Here is a 19,541-nt window from a genome sequence, read left to right on the forward strand (position 1 = left end):
TCTTTGCGCACACAGGCATAGTGCCACATGGAATAGTAATTAATATTGCCCTTTTTGAACTTGTGGCTGATCAGCACCACCTCTATTAGGTAATTCAGTCACGCTCACCTTTGCTTTTCCATCCGGTACTTTCCACATTTCGGCATTTTGGCAAATTTTCGTGTCGCCACTGGCTACACATTGCATTGCGCCCTCGCTTTTGTCGTTTCCCTTACTCCCCTTCCTTTGCCTAGCCCCACCATGGGCCCCTTCCTCTCCTTTTTATTCTCACCCGACGGTCGTTTCTGGGTCCCCATTTTAGTTCACCTCCTCGTCACCTCCACCCTCCTCCTCCTCATCTTCTTTTCTCCCCCACCATTTCTGATGTCACCACTTCCTATCCGCTTCCGTCGCTGATCCGTTGACTACCACGTGCCACTGCTGATATCAGCAAAGCCCCGGCGGCCGGTCCAAATAGGGCAACAGGTCCATCTTCATGACGTCGATCTGCCATCATATACTATCAAAACGTCGGTCGTTCGTCTTGCCTGGTTGGAGCGTGGGTGGGTAGTTTTTGAGCTGGAGAAGGTTCATCCCCTTGCGTCGCCCATGTTCATCGCTGTCCCATTCACTTGGGTACACTTATCATTTGTCCATCGTCTTCGCTACAGCTACACCTACCACACGCTGCCTGGGACTCACTTGTTCCAAATTGGAACTACTCCTCTCCCTCCCTCGTTTGATCAGGTGGTCCAACACAACCAGTCCATTGGTAAGGCCATGGAACTGTTGGATTTGGACTAGGTGGTGGACCGGTGGCTCCAGTTTCTTTTTCTTCAGCAGAACATTCATTTACAGTGTGATTATTTTTGATTTTTGAATCATTTTTATGGACACATATTTTTTTAGAATGCCTGACTGACAATAAAGGAACTGTGTTGATACTGATAGTGTTTTGCCTTGCCCTTTTTTTACTGCATCTTCCCATGACATCATGATTTTCCTGCTCTCCTTTTGCTATTGGACTTTACTTTATGGCTGTACAAACCTGTGATATTACTCACAGCATTTATTGTTCTATCCCTTTCTTTTCCTTATTTTGACAATCTTATCCTGTACTACCTATGCAGGATTTGTCAGCGTACATTCCTTCCTTCATATTCTTTCTCATTCTTTTTGCACAGCTATACTGTGCATAGCCTACTTTTCTTTTACTATATAAACCCCTGTATTTTACCTTGTAAGAAAAACAAGAAATCCAATCTAGACTTCTTCTCTACTCTCAAGTTCACTACTCTGCTACTTGTGATCCAGTGTGGTCACAACACTTACCACTTCTACCACTGTTAACTGCTGTCATTGCCACTCATCACTTTTGAAAGTGATTGTCATCCCCTTCGATTAGAGTCCTTCTGAGCACTACAGTTTGTGCGTCAGGAGCCTGCTATCACTGGGAACCTCGTCACCTTGTCATCCTTGTTGTTCTCAAACCTACCTTGTGCTACCATTAGCAAGGTAGTGCTCGTCTATACTCGCCACAAAGCCCCTATCTTTCTATAAATTCAACTATCCCTCCTCCTCAAAACCCACACTCATACACCTCTGGGTTTTACTTTGAAGGATCTTTATACGTACCACCCCACGAACAACCAGACCACTCCACTGTTCTAGGAGGCAAAGCCCATAAACAAGTTCCGTGGAATCTGGGAGGATTGTGTGTTAGTTTGTTTTGTGTGTGGTTTTCTAACTGCAGTTCTCATCATCGACAGCGTCAAGTGTCATACCTCTCAATTGTAGGCTCCCTCATGTATGCCATGCTTGGAACCCGCCCAGACATTGCCTACATCGTTGGAATACTAAGCAGGCATAGCTCAGCTCCAAGGAGCCATCACTGGGAAGCTGCAAAATGTGTCCTCCGATATCTGAAAGCAACCAGGGACATGGAACTACGATATGATGGCACAGATGTCTCCATGGACATGGATTTCTATGGATATTCAGATGCAGATTGGTCTGGAGACCCAGACACATCTCGATCACCATCAGGGTTTGTCTTTATCACCATCCGAGGAGCAATCTCCTGGACAAGCAAAAGACAAAGCATGGTCGCTTTATCCTCCACGGAGTCAGAGTACATTGGATTGAGCAATGCTGGACAACACCTTGCATGGCTTCGGACATTTTTTGAAGAAATTGGACATGCTCAAAATGGACCTACAACATTGCACTGTAACAATCAAGCAGCTATCATTCTTACACGAGATCCGCAGTTCCGTGCTCGCATAAAACATATTCAACACAAATATCATTTCATCCGAGATGACTTAGTATCAAAGGGAGAGGCAGTAATCAGATACATTCCTACAGGAGATATGGTTGCAGACATTCTCACTAAACCCCTCACTCACGAAAAACACTGGAAATTCTCTAAAGCTATGGGACTACGGTTGCACTTGAGTGGGAGTGACAAAACCAGATAAACCCGGTCTCTGCCAAAGCAGCCATTGTTCTCCATGGAGCATAGCCACCACTCCATGGAGTAACCATTGTTCTCCTAGGAGCACAATTGTACTCCTAGGAGTCATTATACTGTAGCAAGTAGCACCTCCGACTATAAGTAGTAGGGGGTTTAGTATAGGAATACCTCAGTCATTTCTATAGCCTCTCGGGCAGCGGCTGAGGTATGTTACATTACATTTATTAGAGATCACCTTAAACTAACATCTATTGTAGTTTCACTTAGGTAAATAATAAAGTCGTTTCTATAGCCTCTCGGGCAGCGGCTGAGTTTCACTTAGTTTTATTAGTTAGTTTATTTGACAAAGAAAATTGCAAGAACATGGCCAATCAGCTAATTACAAAGTCAAAAGTAGCTTTAAATGGAACAAGTATTTACATTAGATCATTTATCGGAAGCACCCCTACTTTGACTGCGATACTAGTTTGCTAAGGATATCGTCATATTTATCAAAAGTTACGTTATCACCCAGGGTTAACTCGTCAAATGGAGCACAAGCACAAGGAGTGCTATGGAAGGTATGTGTTGCTTGTGCATCATCACGAGAGCCGAAGCCTTTGCGAAACATCAGGTGCAGATGGAAAAAGCATGGTCCGAATGCTGCCAAATACCGGCCAGTCAGGTATTCGTCCCATTTCGGCGTAGACGTTATGAATGTATGTTTCGTCTTATATAGTTGCCTTGTCCCTTCTTCGTCCCATTCTTGGAAGAGAGGGTTTTCCACCACATGACCTTGGTCGTCGAAACGGCCTGCATGCCGAATCATGACATAGAGAAGAGACTCCAGGTCATGTCGATACAAATGCTCCGGATCATCACCATAGAGTAGATCTATGGTCATGTAGGGCTTGGTGCCTGTGCGTTGCTTCGATGTAGGTTTAGATTGTGTTTTGGTACTTGCCAAGTCAAAGTCGTTAAGGACTCCGCAGATTGTTCCGTTCCGAGAACGGTACATCACATTTGAGTAGCTAATATCACGATGCAGTGTCCCGGCCTTTTCAAACAGCCACCTGATAGCTACATAAAATGTCAGAAGAGTGGAGTGCAACATGAATGTGGTACCTACCTTTGAAAATATCGTAAAAAATGGTTGCCATGAGCATTTGATCCTTCACACTGGTAATCTTAAAAAGCCCCTCCTGAACGAGGATTCTCAGCTGTCGAGGCTCGTAGTCCGTCTTGAAATACTCCTCAATACCCTTCTGAGGGGTAATTATAGCCTGATCGAAGTCTTCCGCGTGTATCATGTTAGGTAAATATGCAAGGATGGAGGGGTCCAAGTTTTCACTGCGTTCATATATATGATTCAAGATTTTTGACTCGGATTGTCGTGATTGAGCAGGAAAACTAAACTTCACGATCAACACCCGGCCTACAGGTTGTTTGAGAATGACAGGAGAACCCGGATCCGCAGAAGCTTGGACCACTAATGTACCTCGTCCGATGAGGCAGTGCTGCTGATACAGCGTGTTGGATAACTTGAGGCGCGAGCCATCTTTAAGATGAATAACCTTGCCAGAAAAAGTGGTTTTGGAAACCATGCGTCTCTTTGACTCCGCTTGAGCTGGATTATTGTACCCGAGGTTTTTTCCGAATATTTGGTTGTGACCCCAGTCCGTACTTCCAAGTTGCACGAGGCCGTACAACATGGATAAAAACTGGGCATGCTCATGCATGAAGTTAAGAGGCTCCGACATGACAATGATAGACCTGTCATAGAAGAGGAGGTAAATGAATTGGTCCACTATCAGCGCGCTGATGACATAGTCTCTGAATCCACCGCGTGACAAGAGCTCGAGGGCATAACTTCCACATTGTACCAAGGTATCTAATTTCCCAGTAGGAAGTTTCCTAGTGATAGTCCGGGGAGGTGCCGCAGGTGGCTTCGACCTTTTGGACTTGCTACTGTCCCTGCCCTCCGATGTGGCAGGCCTCTTTCCAGGGTTGGGAGGGACCGCGAGGGAGGCAGTTTCAGCCGCTGTCTGTGCAGTCACGGACCCCATCGTCGCCGCTCGGAGGTCAGATTGGGGAGCTATATCCTCAAGGGCTGACAAACCACCAGCTTGCAATATAGTCGTTGCATTTGGAGTCATATTGTCGCGGAGAGGAGAATCATCGTTCTGCAGAATTGGAATGAATCTGGACCAGGCTGCGTCAGCAGGTAAACTGTTCAGCTTTTTGTTTTCCATTTTGAACTCGAAGAAACAGAGCAGTTCTGACCAGCAAAATGGAAAGGATTTTGGTCGCTCATCAGAATAGTTGGCCGTGGCATCGGTGTGGACCATGACAACGTCTGGCTTTCGCGAAGAACGGGATCCTGAAATAAGTATGGGATCATTTCGACGGAATGTAACATTGGATTTGTCGCCATCGAAATAGAAATGCGACAATGCCCGCTCAACCAATTTTATGAAGGGAACATATCTATCGGTTTCATTCTTCATTTCTTCACCATACATCTTCAATAGCTGCGTGTAGTGTACGTCCTTGCATAAATCTCTGACAACCTTCGTATTGCATTCCGGCCAGTTTGTTGCAACACCTAAGACGTACTCCAAGAATTTTGCAAACGATATACTCCTCGTATTGGAGATATCCTGTGAAATATATGGCTTGTAGTCATCTTGCGTGGGTTTTGTGTCGTGAAAGTGATTGCTTGCGCAACCGTTGTTCTGCGGCGTAGACGTAGACTGCGCTTTTGCGGAAGCAATACGCGTCGGGGTAGTAGGGTTCAAGTTAGACATTTATTTATTGAGAGGTTTGAGAGAATTGTAGGTTTAGATGCGAGATTGGGAATTTGTTGTAAGAAGGAGAATAAATTAGAGCCGTTTAAATAGACCTGGGAGTTACTCACGGAATCTTCTGGAGATTGACTTTCTGAAAATAACATTTCCCCAGCTACAGACAAGGATGACCTATGCAATCTAGATGATATATCAGCAGACGTTATATACCACTTCCATCTCGTTCCTAAGAATTGTGGCAACTCTGAACCTTCGAACCAGTCCTTTCCGGCTATATCCGCAAGGTCGCCACGACTTCCAAATCTGGTTGTAACATTCCAGCACTGACTATTAGAGTCCCAAAGCTTCAATTAGATGTAGTATAGATGAATCCCCCACAAACGCGCAGAACACATATGGTGGCACTTACTCTGTGTTTAAGTTCTTGCCTTCGAATGGAAAGTTCATGGTTTGCCTCGTAACAATTATTGAAGTTTTGACACCACAGGTTCGAGTCTTGTAGCCTAGTAATCAGAAGGAGTATTGGACGTTTTTTCCATTCTCGTCGGCGTCGTCCATTCACCAAGGCTTGTCGAGGATTGATGGTAGGTCTCATGTGATCTTCTGCTTGTTGTTATTCTGTTGTTGACGATTCTGCGTAGGTAACCCTTTTGACATATCGGTATCTCTTCATTTGCGAGGCCAGGTGAGGCTCAAGTACCGCTCCACTCACATCGAACCCAATGAGTTTTCAACATCACGATCATATTTACGCGCCGGCTTTACTCAAATAAGGACCAGACTCACCATTTTTTGCGGCTGGCCTCCTGCATCGCAGCTTTCGAGCTCGATTTTTTCTCGCCTTCTCTTCACCAGCCTGTTCACGGCCTTTGGGACTAAAGAGGCTTCATAAACATTGTTGTAACTTGCAATTTCGTAAGTAGAGAATACGAAGCCGATCGCCAGGCTATATTCTAGATGACGGAGGCGAAGTTGTAGCGTGTTTGCCTGTTGGGATGTAAATCGGCGATATTTCAGTTTGCAGGATCGGGATAATGAGGGGACCAGCGGGTGTATGACTGCGGGCAGAGCGGGCTAGCTTCCCATATATTCAGCAGATGATTTGGATAGCGTATCTGCGAGAGTGTGTAGGGTCAGTGATGCGACGGGCACAGAAAACGGGGAAGGAAAGGACATACATATTCAGTAGCTGGCATCTGTGCTAGCGCTCTGCTGGGATGCCATGTCACGATACGGTTATAGATGGATTACGAGCCAATGGAAGATTTCAGCTTTTCCTGAAGTGTTCGTTAGATTGACCTGTGCAAGTTGGGCAGCCCGGTATCATAGCCTCGTCATCTTTGCGCGTGCCAGGGCGTCAATCCAAGTATCACTTAGATAACATGAGTATTCCAGGGTCCTCGACCTTGGGTGTCGATGGTGTGGCGCAATCCCAGACTGTCGACGCTCACAACAGTCACTTCAACTATGTTCATGGCAATGGCCGCCAAGTAAACAATGAGATCCATGGAAATCAAATAAATAACATAAACCAATACCATCAAGACTTAGGTGCGAATCATGTCTCTTTTCGCCGAGTCTATCTTACATTATAGTCTAATACATATAATTTTCCAGCTAACGCACGCGAAAATCTCGCGGAGTGGCTATCTCCTCTCAACTTCCCTCAACGGCAGAGCAATGTCAATGAAATTCGACAAGAGGGAACAGGAAATTGGGTGCTCGATGACGAGAGGTTCAAGGAATGGAAAACAGGAGATGTGAAAACACTTTGGTGCCCTGGGATTCGTAAGTACATCACAATCATGGTCTAAGTTCACATATTGATAAGGAACCAGCTGGAGCTGGGAAGACCGTTCTTGCGTAAGTCTACTAGGTCCTAAGTGACCTCAGTCTATCTTGACTCGTTATCGCTACTTTTTACTTTTTAGTTCTTACATCATCGATCATCTGGCCAAGCAACACAATCGCGATAATGATAATGTCGCAGTGCTCTATTTCTATTGCAATCACAAAGACCAATCAACACAGACAGTCTATAATCTTGTGGCAAGCCTCTTGAAGCAACTCGTTCAAGATTTCACCCCTACCTTCGAGCGCGTCAAAACTGAATACAAGTCTCATTGAGTAAAGAAAGTCAGACCAACTCTATCCGAGGTTTGCAATACGTTAAAGAAGGAATTCTTCGAGTTCTCTCGAGTTTTCATCGTTGTCGACGCTTTGGACGAGGTATCCGAGGACGACAGTCGTGCTGAGCTTCTCACTAGTCTCCAAGCAATTGGAGCCAGCTTATTGGTAACCTCTCGTGACATTCCAATTATCGGAGCAGCTCTTCGTGGCAACCAACGTATGGATATCCGTGCACGTCATGACGACATATGCAAATATATCGAAGGCCGTATTCGTTCAGGGAGCCACCTTACACAGTTGAGCAGACTCCTGGATAAACATGCACATGTAAAACAAAAAGTTCTTGAGTGTCTTCCAGAAAAAGCGCAGGGGATGTGCTGTCCATTTCGTTTTACAAGGTTGTCTAAGGTTTCTACTATGTCGTTTGCATCTGGACTCTTTATCCCGCAAGATCACACCTCGTGGCGTGTTGGACGCTCTCAACCATCTGCCAAAGGGGATGGATGATGCGTACAATGAAACAATGGAAAGGATTGGCCAATTGGACGAGGAGCGTCGATTGCTCGCTTTGAAGACCATCATGTTGATAGCCAATGCCTTCGAACCTCTGGAAACACGGCAACTTCGAGAAGGTATAGCCTTTTCAAGTGATCTCTCCGAGATCAATAACGATGACCTGGTGGATGAAACCACCATAATGGATATATGCGCTGGTCTGGTTATTATTGATACAGTAGTAACGTATTCGGGTGATCGTGTGTTTCGGTTCGTTCGTGAGTGTCTTGGCTCATAATTTAATACATGGCGGATGCTCACTAGATGTTCCATAAGATTACACTGCACAGGAACACTTTGAAAAATATGAAGGGTGGCCTTTCGCAAATCCTCATGCAGAAATCACCAGGATGTGCCTGGGAGTCTTGTCCCTGCCGCGTGCCCACAGTTTGGAAGCTATGGAGTTTGTATCTTATGCCAGACGATATTTGGGAAATCACGCGCGTGGGTCTGTCGAGGAGACAGATCAGGCGATGATACAGGGTTTTTTAGGTTGTGGCGAGAGAGTTGAAAGGATACTGGATCTCGTGGGGTTTTTTTTGGATGGGGGTTCAGCGTTGCATTTTTGTGCCTATTTCGGTCTAGCTCTAACCATGGATTATCGGTTGAAAAATGGCGATATCGTAGACCAACGAAACGGCGTGGTGATACACCACTGCACATCGCTGTAGAAGAAGGGCATGTAGCGGTAACACAACTACTGCTCGATCGAGGCCATGACGTCAATCCAAAAGACGAGGATGGCCTGACGTCCCTCTCGATCGCAGCCCATAACGGGCTTTGGGAAGTCGCGAAACTGCTCTTAACGAGAAGTGACATGGATGTAAATTCGACGGATACAGAAGGTCAAACACCCCTCTTAACTGCAGCTTGCGACGGGAGGGCGGATATCGTGAAATTATTGTTGGCAAGACAGGACTTGGATGTTAACTTTAGGGATGACAGTGGTGTAGGTTTGACGCCCCTCTCAGCTGCAACTGGTGCAGGGCACACGGATACCGTTAAATTATTGTTGGCAAGACAGGACGTGAACCCCAACTCGGAGGGTTTTGAAGATTGGACACCCCTCTCAGTTGCAGCTAGTCAAGGGGACACGGATATCGTTAAATTATTGTTGGCAAGGCAGGATGTGGATGTAGATTTGACGGTTGGAGATGGTCGGACACCCCTTTCACTTGTAGCTGGGAATGGGGAAAAGGAAGTTGTTGAATTGTTCTTGGCAAGGCAGGACGTGGATGTCAACTCGAAGGATGCCAATGGTCGGACACCACTTTCATATGCGGGATGGCAAACGAGGAGGTTGTTCGGCTGCTACTCTCAAGGGAAGATGTTGTGCTGGGCCCGCTTGAATTCGACATCTGTATGGCACTTATATTCCGGTACTACCCTTATCTGAGGGGATTAGCGCACTTGTTCCTCGCACGGTGGACATCGGTAAACTTCCGTGTTAGCTGCAAGGATAAAACACCCTTGTCTCTGGCGGCCTGGTATGGCGACGAAAAGTCAGTGAAATTATTATTGGCTTGCCACGATATCGACGTGAACGCGATCCCAGAGTGGAGTAGTATACCACCACTATGGGCTGCAGCTGATCGGGCATTTTGCGGACATAATCTAGTTTCACCCGTTGGCTCTTCCATAAACCAAGACATCAGCGTGGTTGTTGGTGATAATCAACAGTAAGCACACTTAGTGATGGGGGCTCTAGAAGTAACTGTGTTCATACAGTGATGATTCTCAAGGCAATGTGGACAACAGCGTAAAATCAGAGGAAGAGGCAATCATCATGCATTTGCTTACACGACACGACATCCACGTCAACTGGAGAAACGAACGGGGGAAGACACTCCTGCACATAGCTGTGGAATGAGGAAGCGAGTTTCTCGTGGAACACTTACTTTCTAGATACGACATTCAGGTGAACCTACAAGATGAAAATGGTGAATCGCCACTGGACTGTGCAGTGCGTTGTGGATGGGAGAGGGTGGTCTCTTTACTTGCTCAGCAGAAGAATATTGTACTCGATTTGACGTCAGGACATACTGTGCTGCGTTGCGCTAGCATCGCAGTAGACAATAATGAAGAACAGATGATCCAATGTACATCTGTGGATAAAGGAGAGGCAATACCAGAACTCCCCCTGGGACAGGATGTCGCTGCATTGGACTTGCCGGGTGACACTGGATTAAGGTCGCTCGAGCCCACACATCCCATGAAAGCCCTACATCTGCGTCACTAGGTCCTTCCCATGACGAACAAACCCCACAGTTTTTAGTTCCCGGAAGAGAAAGGAAGAGAAAAAGATGGGTTTCTCGAAAGGTAATACAAGGATTTGCATTGATAGGGAAAACAATTTTTTGCATCAGGTAGTAGATTAGGATAGTATTGGTACCCCAATCGATACCCATCCTCCAAACCTAGGTCACTTTCGCTGGTCCAAAAAGCATCTTTGAGCGCAATAAATGTAATTTCTAACATCCAATGGGTACTCCCCACACTCATAGAAATGATAACTATAAGACCATACTGATTGTGATGGATCGGTCCATTGAACCTGCATCTTGGCCTACGTGCTCTTCAAGCCTCCACCATGTTAAAACTAGGTTCTATCAGCACTATAATGAATGTATGAATAGTAAAGAAGAACTGTAACATACCCTTCAGTAGATCATAATCAACTGAAGGGGAAAACGAACGAAAGAACTAGCGAGTATATAAGACGAGGATACAAGTCACGTGTCCCCGACTCTAAACGTTAGTTGAGGTGAGGAGGGTTCTGTGGGTAGCAAACGGCCATCGCTCTGTCGATTGCTCTGCAAAATGAGGTAAATTAAATTTCTGATTAGTAATGCTGTGTTCTTCCTTTTTTATATAATTACTTCCTTTTCTGTAACATATTGTGTTTGCGATCCGCATTATTTACACTCCGACTGTATAGTATTTGATCTCCGCCACTATTCACTATTTAGGACTCACACTTAGGCTCGTACCCAGCCAGATCACTGGGTTGAATTTCAGTTACTAGCCGAAATTGTCTTCGAGCACACCTGGGACCGCTCGTCGCCATTTTGTTAGTCTCCCTTGCTTACCTAATTCAATATATGATGAGTCAATATCTTGTAAATAAGGTCTGCACCAAAGTAAGACCATTTGGCGTGAACCCCCCCTTCGTGTGAGGCAATGATAAACTATAACAAAAACGAAACCTGTCTCCTTCTGCACTTGCAGGGAGTAATGGGTTCGATGAGCTTGAGGTCGACAGACGCTAGTAAATATAGCGAGTAGAGGACTTTGAGAGGTAAGTTCAAAGGTTTTCGTTGAGGAGTAAAACGGTGTCATGCACCAAAGTTGATTGGTAGCATGGACAGGTGTCAATAACGAAGTGAATATTCAAAAAGACTTGCCTTTGCGCCACACAGGCACAGTGCCACGTGGAATAGTAATTAATATTGCCCTTTTCGAACTTGTGGCTGATCAGCACCACCTCTATTAGGCAATCCAGTCACGCTCACCTTTGCTTTTCCATCCGGTACTTTCCGCGTTTCGGCATTTCGGCAAATTTTTGCGTCGCCACTGGCTACACATTGCATCGCGCCCTCGCTTTTGTCGTTTCCCTTACTCCCCTTCCTTTGCCTAGCCCCACCATGGGCCCCTTCCTCTCCTTTTTATTCTCACCTGATGGTCGTTTCTGGATCCCCATTCTAATCCACTTTTCCGTCACCTCCACCCTCCTCCTCCTCATCTTATTTGCACCCCCACCATTTCTGATGTCACCACTTCCTATCCGCTTCCGTCGCCAATCCGTTGACTACCACGTGCCACTGCTGATATCAGCAAAGCCCCGGCGGCCGGTTCAAATAGGGCAACAGGTCCATCTTTATGATGTCGATCTGCCATCATATACTATCAAAACATCGGTCGCTCGTCTTGCCTGGTTGGAGCGTGGGTGGGTAGTTTTTGAGCTGGAGAAGGTTCATCCCCTTGCGTCGCCCATGTTCATCGCTGTCCCACTCACTTGGGTACACTTATCTTTTGTCCATTGTCTTCGCTACAGCTACACCTATCACACGCTGCCTGGGACTCACTTGTTCCAAATTGGAACTACTCCTCTCCCTCCCTCGTTTGATCAGGTGGTCCAACACAACCAGTCCATTGGTAAGGCCATGGAACTGTCGGATTTGGACTAGGTGGTGGACCGGTGGCTCCAGTTTCTTTTTCTTCAGCAGAACATTCATTTACAGTGCAATTATTTTGATTTTTGAATCATTTTTATGGACACATATTTTTTAGAATGCCTGACTGACAATAAAGGAACTGTGTTGATACTGATAGTGTTTTGCCTTGCCCTTTTTTTACTGCATCTTCCCATGACATCATGATTTTCCTGCTCTCTTTTTGCTATTGGACTTTACTTTATGGCTGTACAAACCTGTGACATTACTCACAGCATTCATTGTTCTATCCCTTTCTTTTCCTTTTTTTGACAATCTTATCCTGTACTACCTACGCTGGATTCATCAGCGTACATTCCTTCCTTCATGTTCTTTCTCATTCTTTTTGCACAGCTATACTGTGCATAGCCTACTTTTCTTTTACTATATAAACCCCTGTATTTTACCTTGTAAAAAGGAACAAGAACTCCAATCCAGACTTCTTCTCTACTCTCAAGTTCACTACTCTGCTACTTGTGATCCAGTGTGGTCACAACACTTCCCACTTCTACCACTGTCAACTGCTGTCATCGTCACTTCCCACTTTTGAAGTCATTGTCATCCCTTTCGATTAGAGTCCTTCTGAGCACTATAGTTTGTGCATCAGGAGCCTGCTATCACTGGGAACCTCGACATATTGTTGTTCTCAAACCTACCTTGTGCTACAATTAGCAAGGTAGTGCTCATCTATACTCGTCACTAAGCCCCTATCTTCTATCAATTCAACTATCCCTCCTCCTCAAAACCCACACTCATACATCGCTGGGTTTTACTTTGAAGGATCCTCATATATACCACCCCACGAACAACCAGAGCACCCACTGTTCTAGGAGGCAAAGCCCATAAACAAGTTCCGTGGAATCTGGGAGGATTGTGTGTTAGTTTGTTTTTGTGTGTGGTTTTCTAACAACAGTTCTCATCATCGACACCGGTGAGGCTATGTCATGCGGAGACAAGGTTCACAGGGTTATACATCCTGGCATTCCCATCAAGTGTGTCAACCGTGAGGAAGGCTGTGCCATTACAACTACTCGAGCAGCTCTTGCCAATTATCCATGTCCAACATGCTTGGTTCACCATAACGACTGACACAAGATCCATCAAATATTTGAGGCAAGATCAACTGAGACTATGAGGCAAGTTTGTCAAGTTTATATTGACTCTATTTGGGCACCAACAAAAAGCGAGGCCCAGAAAATATTACAAGACCACGGATTGCATGCAACAGTGGTACACCAATCGTTTTCTTTTTAATTCATGTCTACTCAACTTAATTACACAGAATCTTTTCTGGTCTATGAAATTCTCCAACCCTTACAAATCCATAGCGTATGACAAACTCCATTCAGATGACCTTGGGAAATGGGGCAAGCACTTATGGCCTTTGCTTTTGAATGTTTTAACCGAAGATGGCAACAAAGGGTGCTGTAAAGACCCTAGCTGTATGCCGGTGACCCGAGCAGCGTAGGACTTAAATCTCAACAAGTGTTCAGACAAGCAAGTATAAAAGAGTAAATCTACAACTGGGGTATGTACATGGATATCGTGCTAGTTATATAGGAAAGAGCATGAGGCTACGGTGAGGTATGACGTAGCGTATTGGTAACTAACATGTGTATGTAGTGAGGCTGATTGGTAATGTGTATTACTAATAGATCACGTGATACTTGATAAGATTAGATCAGAGAGAGATTAGATAAGGTGAAACAAGAGTCTCTATCTCTCGATTAGATAAGAAAGCTGAGTCAGATGGGTACGATCGTGACATTACCCCCTCCTTAGGACTTTCGTCCCGAAAGTGAGAGTCTAGTTTGCCCGTTTCCCAATTGTATAGTGATTTTCGAATTCTAGTTGGAATAGTAAAGTTTTTGAAGGTTTGATAGTTTAAAGTAAATTCTATCCTTCGAGGTGCACTAGGGTTTTTGTTATGAAACTGTTTTACAAGTTTCGATGAATGTTTCAGGTTTGACTCGGTTTCCCATGTGCGATCCTCTTTAGGAAAGTCTTTCCAATGTACTAAGTATTCTAGTTTCCCACGTTTCAATCGTGAGTCTAGAACCTCTTCTACTTCGTATTCTTTAATTCCGTCCACTATCACCGGTGGTGCGGTTTTTGGTTTTTTCTGTGTTTCGAATTCGGGTTCTCTGAATGGTGTTAGCAGTTTCTCGTTAAAAACCGGATGTATGTTCTTCCATCGTCCGGGAAGTTTCAGCTTATAGGCTCCTTCGCCCATTTTCTTTTCGATGGAAAAGGGTCCGTGTCTTTTATCGTCGAGTTTTTTTGCAGGTCTATCGGTAGTAATATGTTCTGCTTCAACATATACCTTGTCGCCTTCTTTGTAAAGGATAGCCTCTCTTTTCCCTTTATCGTACTGTTTTTTCATGTTTTCTGCTGCTTTTACCAGCGATTTTTCTGCTTCTTTCCTCGTCTCTTCCATCCTCTTCACAAACTCTTCCGCACTTTCCGTCTTCACCGTACTTCTAATTCCCTTCGCGACTTTCGGATGTTGTCCGGAATTTAGGAAGAAGGGGCTATAACCAGTTGCGGAGTGTGATTTGTTGTTGTATGAAAATTCCGCTAATGGTAGCCATTCTGCCCAATCCGTTTGTTTATGGTTTACGAATATTCTGAGATACTGTTCTATCTCTTGGTTAATTCGTTCCGTTTGTCCGTCTGTCTGTGGGTGATAAGCGGTCGAGGGATTTCCTTTTATCCCGAGGAGTTTGTAGAGATCTTTCATGAAATTGGAGACGTATTGCGGTCCCCTATCTGAGATGATCTTCTCTGGTATGCCATGATTTCTAAAGACATTGTCTCTAAATAATCTGGCTACTCCTTCCGACGTCACTTTGTCATAAGTCGGCATGACTTTTATCATCTTCGAGAATCTATCTACCACTACGAGTATCATGTTATAACCGAGAGATTCCGGTAATGGTCCGATTAGGTCTGTGGTAATGATTTCCCATGGTCTGGTTGGGATTTCATTTGGGTGTAACGGTGCCGCTTTCTTTTGATGGTTAATCTTAGTGCGTTGACACGTTTCACAGCCTTCTATGTACTTCCGGATATCTCTGTCCAAGTACGGCCACCAATACCATCTAGTTACCAGTTCTTTGGTTTTATACTGTCCGGGGTGTCCTGCTACCGTGGAATCATGGTTTTCTTTAATGATATGTTCTCGTAATTTCCCGTCTTTGGGAATATAGATCCTCCCTTTGAAGATCAACATCTCATCCTCCATCCAAATTCCTTTCTCTCTGTCTTCTCCTTTCTCTATCATCTTCCGCGCTACTTCATCTACGTTCATCATTCTTTTGCAAATCCATTTGTACAATTCCACTGCATCGGCTGATTGCTCTGCCATGCGTTGTCTTTCATTGTGTGAAATCATCATACGGAAATGTTCTGCTTTTAGAACGATTACGTCTTCATTGTCATCCACCCCCCTTTCATGGTCTGCTCGTCTCGAGAGAAGATCTGCTTTGATGTGTTTTGTTCCTGGAATGTGGTGGAGCGTAAAGTGGTAGTTGCTCAATTCCATAACCCATCTAGCTTGTCGTCTGTTGAGCTTTTGAGGTTGTTTGTAATATAGGAGATTCTGGTGGTCTGTCCAGATCTCAAACACCTCTTTTGCGTCAACGAGATAATGTCTCCACTTGTCTAATGCAGTCATTATGGCTAGTAGTTCTTTATCGTAGATCTCGTAATTGAGCTCTGTGGGGTTTAGCGCTTTTGAGAGATATGCAATAGGTTTCCATTTCCCATCTTGCATCTGTGATAGAACTGCTCCCATCGCGTAATCGCTGCTATCAGCTTCAATTTTAAATTGTCCGTCATCGGTAGGTAAGGCAAGTACTGGAGTCGATCCGACACGGGTTTTTAATCCGTTAAAGGCGTCGATCTGTTCCTGTTCCCACACGAACTCTACTTTCCCGGTCAATTTTGTTAACGGCTTGGCGATCAACCCAAAGCCTTCGATGAATCTTCTATAGAAGTTTACGAAACCCAAGAATGCTTGTACTTCCTTTTTGGATTTGCATTCTGGCCATTCCATAATTCCTTTTACTTTAACTGGATCCATGCGGATTTCATTTTCTGAAATGATGAGACCTAAGTACTCTGTCGAGGTCTCTTCGAAATCGCATTTTTCGGGTTTCAAGTAAAAGTTGTTCTTCCTTAAGATGTCTAACACTCTGCGCGTCATTGCGCGGTGTTCTTCAATCGTTCTTGTGAAGATCATGATGTCGTCGAGGTATATTACTACCTTTCCGTCATCAATCAAATCTTTAAACAGCGCATTCATCATCGTTTGAAATGTTGCTGGTGAATTCGTGAGTCCGAAGAACATCACTAACGGTTCAAAGAGCCCCCTATTCGTTCTGAAGGCTGCTTTGTGTTCATCTCCATCCTTGATACGGATATTGTTGTATCCCCATCTGATATCTAACTTTGTAAAGTATTTCGCGCCTCTGAGCTTGTCTACAAGTTCATTTATCAGAGGTAGCGGGTATCTATTCTTGATGGTGATATCATTCAATCTCCGGTAGTCTTGGACAGGTCTAAGTTTTCCATCTTTCTTTTTGATGAAGAAGAACGGTGATGCGAATTGTGATTTGGAAGGTCTAATTCTTCCTGATTCAAGGTTTTTGTTTATGAACGCATCTAGTTGTTCTTGTTCTCCTAAAGCTAATGGATAACATTTGCAGTCCAGAGTGTGATCGCCTGGGATGAGTTCTATGGCATGATCCCATTGGCGTCTCTCTGGCAGTGCATCGAATGACTCCTTATCGAATACGTCTTTGTAATCGTGGAGATGTTTTGGAACTATTTTTTCGAATCCTCCTTCTTTCTGATCTTTACCAGCGGCTTCGGCGAGCTTCTGAGCTGTTGTGCCTTGTGCCCTAATGTGGTAGTAATGATCGTCAATAGAAGTATCTTCATAGTTCATTAGATTCACTTGGATCAGCTGATCCCCATCTGAGCGATCTACTTCCGAAAAGTATGTGTCAGGGTCTTCTTCCGGATCAAGGAAGTCAACCTGTCGTTTACATTCTTTCGGGCATCTATCAAAGTTCAACTCCGACTTTTTCCAATCTATAGTGGGATTGTGCTTCGTTAACCACTCATGTCCGAGGAACATGCGTCCACTCCCTAAGCTTGTTACGGCGAAGTGAATGTTTTCTTCGTGGTCTCCTATGCTCATCCGTAGTTCTATAAATTCTTTGATAGCACCGTCTTTGTTAAGCGTGCCATCAGCATTGTATACTGGAATTGGTCTCGGTATCTTCTTTGTTTCATATTTTTGTTCTTTTACGAACGTAGAGTCTATGCAACTCCCCGTACATCCACTATCTAGGAGAGCTTCGATCGTCGTTGATCGATTTGTGTCAAGAGTTGTAAGTCTGCAAGAAATGTTCATCTGGTTTCCTTGCGTTCCCCTAATGTACTTTTTCGGGGTGTGTAACTCTAATAGAGCAAGTTCTGCTTCGTGCAGTGTTAATGCATTCAGCTCTCGTATTGTCTCTATTGTGACTTCTCTACTTCTTTTTTGGTGCGTCCAGATATTGAGAATACCAATGGATCTTTCTTCCTTTTGGTCTCGTAATCTTTCTGCAACCCAAAGTGGCGTCCATGCCGCTGTCAGCCTTTGTCTCTCTTTGTGGTCTAGGTTTTTATTAGAGGTGTTCCTGACCTCTTTGGAACTGGTCGAACCATCAGTTACATCAGTGCTTCCCAATTGAGTCACTGCTTTCTGTGGTTCCGTTGTTTCCAATGAAGTGCTACCCGATTGAGTCACTTCCTTCACAAATTCTTTTACTGCGCTTTTCTCTTTCGAGCGCGCCGTGATCTTTTCAGAACTGGTCGAACCATCAGTTACATCAGTGCTTCCCAATTGAGTCACTGCTTTCTGTGGTTCTGTTGTTTCTGAAGTTTTAGGGATCTTTTTAACCCGTTCCCTGTTCAGGTTCACATCTCTTTTTGTTTCTTTCTCTTTTAATCTCAGATCTGCTGCGTCTTTGGCCAATGCAATATCATTTTCATGATCTGTACTAATACAACTCGTGGTAGACGGCAGACAAGAATCTTCGATCGAAAGAGAGGAGAAACTATTTACAAAACTTTTGTCCTTAGGCGCAGCCGGTTGATGTGTTACCGCTGGCCTCTTCAAAAACCCTGGAGGACTTTTGCTCTTTCTTCTGCAGTCATCTTCTGCAGGAATTCTCTTACGTTAAACTGAGGCTTTGCTTGCGCCTCTTTCTTGCATTCGAAGGACCAATGTCCCTTTTCACCGCACCGGTAGCAAAGTCCCTTCTGTCGGTACTCTGCTTTGTCGACCTTCATGGGGTCACCGGATTGGGTATATAGGTACCCGGTTGCATCCTTCTTTCTCTCGACCTTTGGTTCGGTCGTCTTTCCTCCTCCGTCTTGCTTCTTTCTCTCCGTACTCCTGAAGCTCTCTTTCTCCGCCTCTCGATGACGCCATAAGTAGTCAACGCGGATCAGTTCCTTCTTCCACTCTTCATAGTTGGCCGGCTCTCGGCCGCCGTATATCACCTGATTGACCAGGGGTTCGTTCATATTCCTACGTAAAAGTGAAATGAGGAAATCCTCATTGGCTGCTTGGAGGTAACTAGCCTCCCTTCTCAGTTCTTCGAAATGTTTGAAGTGCTTCTCGGCCGTGTTCTTTCCTTGCCGCAAGATCATAATGTCGTTGCGGGCGGCGAGTTGCTCGTGAACGTTTTTGAACCGAGTCTCCATCTTTGTAGCGAACCACTCAAAATTCTCGTAAGTGGTTTTGATGCTTTCTCCTCGCATCCTTTTCTCCATCTTCGTCTCCATCCACTCTGTTCTGAAAGCAGCTGCTGCTCCTCCTGTCATGAAAGAAAGCACGTAAGCGATCTTTCTTCTTTCATCCGCGAAATATTCTTCGTCATCTTCAAAATTAAGCATCAAGGCTTCGCGGAAAGCCTTATACTTTTTTCGGTCTCCATCAAAGTTCTCAGGCTTCTGGAGAGCCGTTCTGGTTCTGTCTACGCGCTTCGGCTGCGTAGCGGGTGGCGGCGGTGCGGATGCGGCTGGAGCGGACGTAGAAGTATTCGACGTAGCTAACCTCAGCTTGGCTAGCAATTCGTCTACTTCTTCTTTGGCCTCTTTCAGCTGCGTTTCGTATAATTTGTGGAGCCTCCTCTGCTCCTGCTCTATCCTGGTCTGAACGTACTGTTCCAGTCCAGCTTCCTGCGATGTCGGGGGTTGGGGTTCTAAAGGCGGGAGCGCGTCCGACAATTCTCCCATCCCCATTTCTGGTGTGTCCCGCTCTTCGCGCGGACCTCGCCACTCTCCGAATCCTGCCGTCGTCATGTTCTGGGTAGGGGGTGTGGTAACGTGTTCTGATCGGTTCTA

At 45.0% G+C, this 19,541-nt stretch overlaps 4 protein-coding genes across 4 annotated transcripts; 2 read left to right on the forward strand and 2 right to left on the reverse strand.

Annotated features, from left to right (window-relative positions):
- Positions 1-2,834: 2,834 nt before the first annotated feature.
- On the reverse strand, positions 2,835-3,671 carry SERLADRAFT_391257 (uncharacterized protein; the record flags this gene model as incomplete). The annotated part of the gene is made up of 2 exons (XM_007319072.1): positions 2,835-3,514; positions 3,564-3,671. 2 exons carry the CDS (start codon positions 3,592-3,594, stop codon positions 2,901-2,903), a joined length of 645 nt encoding a protein of 214 aa, XP_007319134.1.
- A 1,249-nt stretch (positions 3,672-4,920) lies between these two features.
- On the reverse strand, positions 4,921-5,855 carry SERLADRAFT_469222 (uncharacterized protein; the record flags this gene model as incomplete). The annotated part of the gene is made up of 2 exons (XM_007319073.1): positions 4,921-5,187; positions 5,352-5,855. Coding segments are annotated over 2 exons (303 nt in total), but the record flags the coding sequence as incomplete, so codon positions are not given.
- Positions 5,856-6,649: 794 nt separating this feature from the next.
- On the forward strand, positions 6,650-7,745 carry SERLADRAFT_469224 (uncharacterized protein; the record flags this gene model as incomplete). Its single annotated transcript, XM_007319074.1, has 4 exons — positions 6,650-6,792; positions 6,859-7,029; positions 7,080-7,104; positions 7,173-7,745. Coding segments are annotated over 4 exons (535 nt in total), but the record flags the coding sequence as incomplete, so codon positions are not given.
- A 1,439-nt stretch (positions 7,746-9,184) lies between these two features.
- On the forward strand, positions 9,185-9,634 carry SERLADRAFT_391261 (uncharacterized protein; the record flags this gene model as incomplete). The annotated part of the gene is made up of 1 exon (XM_007319075.1): positions 9,185-9,634. A coding segment is annotated over one exon (329 nt), but the record flags the coding sequence as incomplete, so codon positions are not given.
- Positions 9,635-19,541: the final 9,907 nt, after the last annotated feature.

This window comes from Serpula lacrymans (assembly GCF_000218685.1).
Source record: "Serpula lacrymans var. lacrymans S7.9 unplaced genomic scaffold SERLAscaffold_8, whole genome shotgun sequence".
NCBI lineage: Eukaryota > Fungi > Basidiomycota > Agaricomycetes > Boletales > Serpulaceae > Serpula > Serpula lacrymans.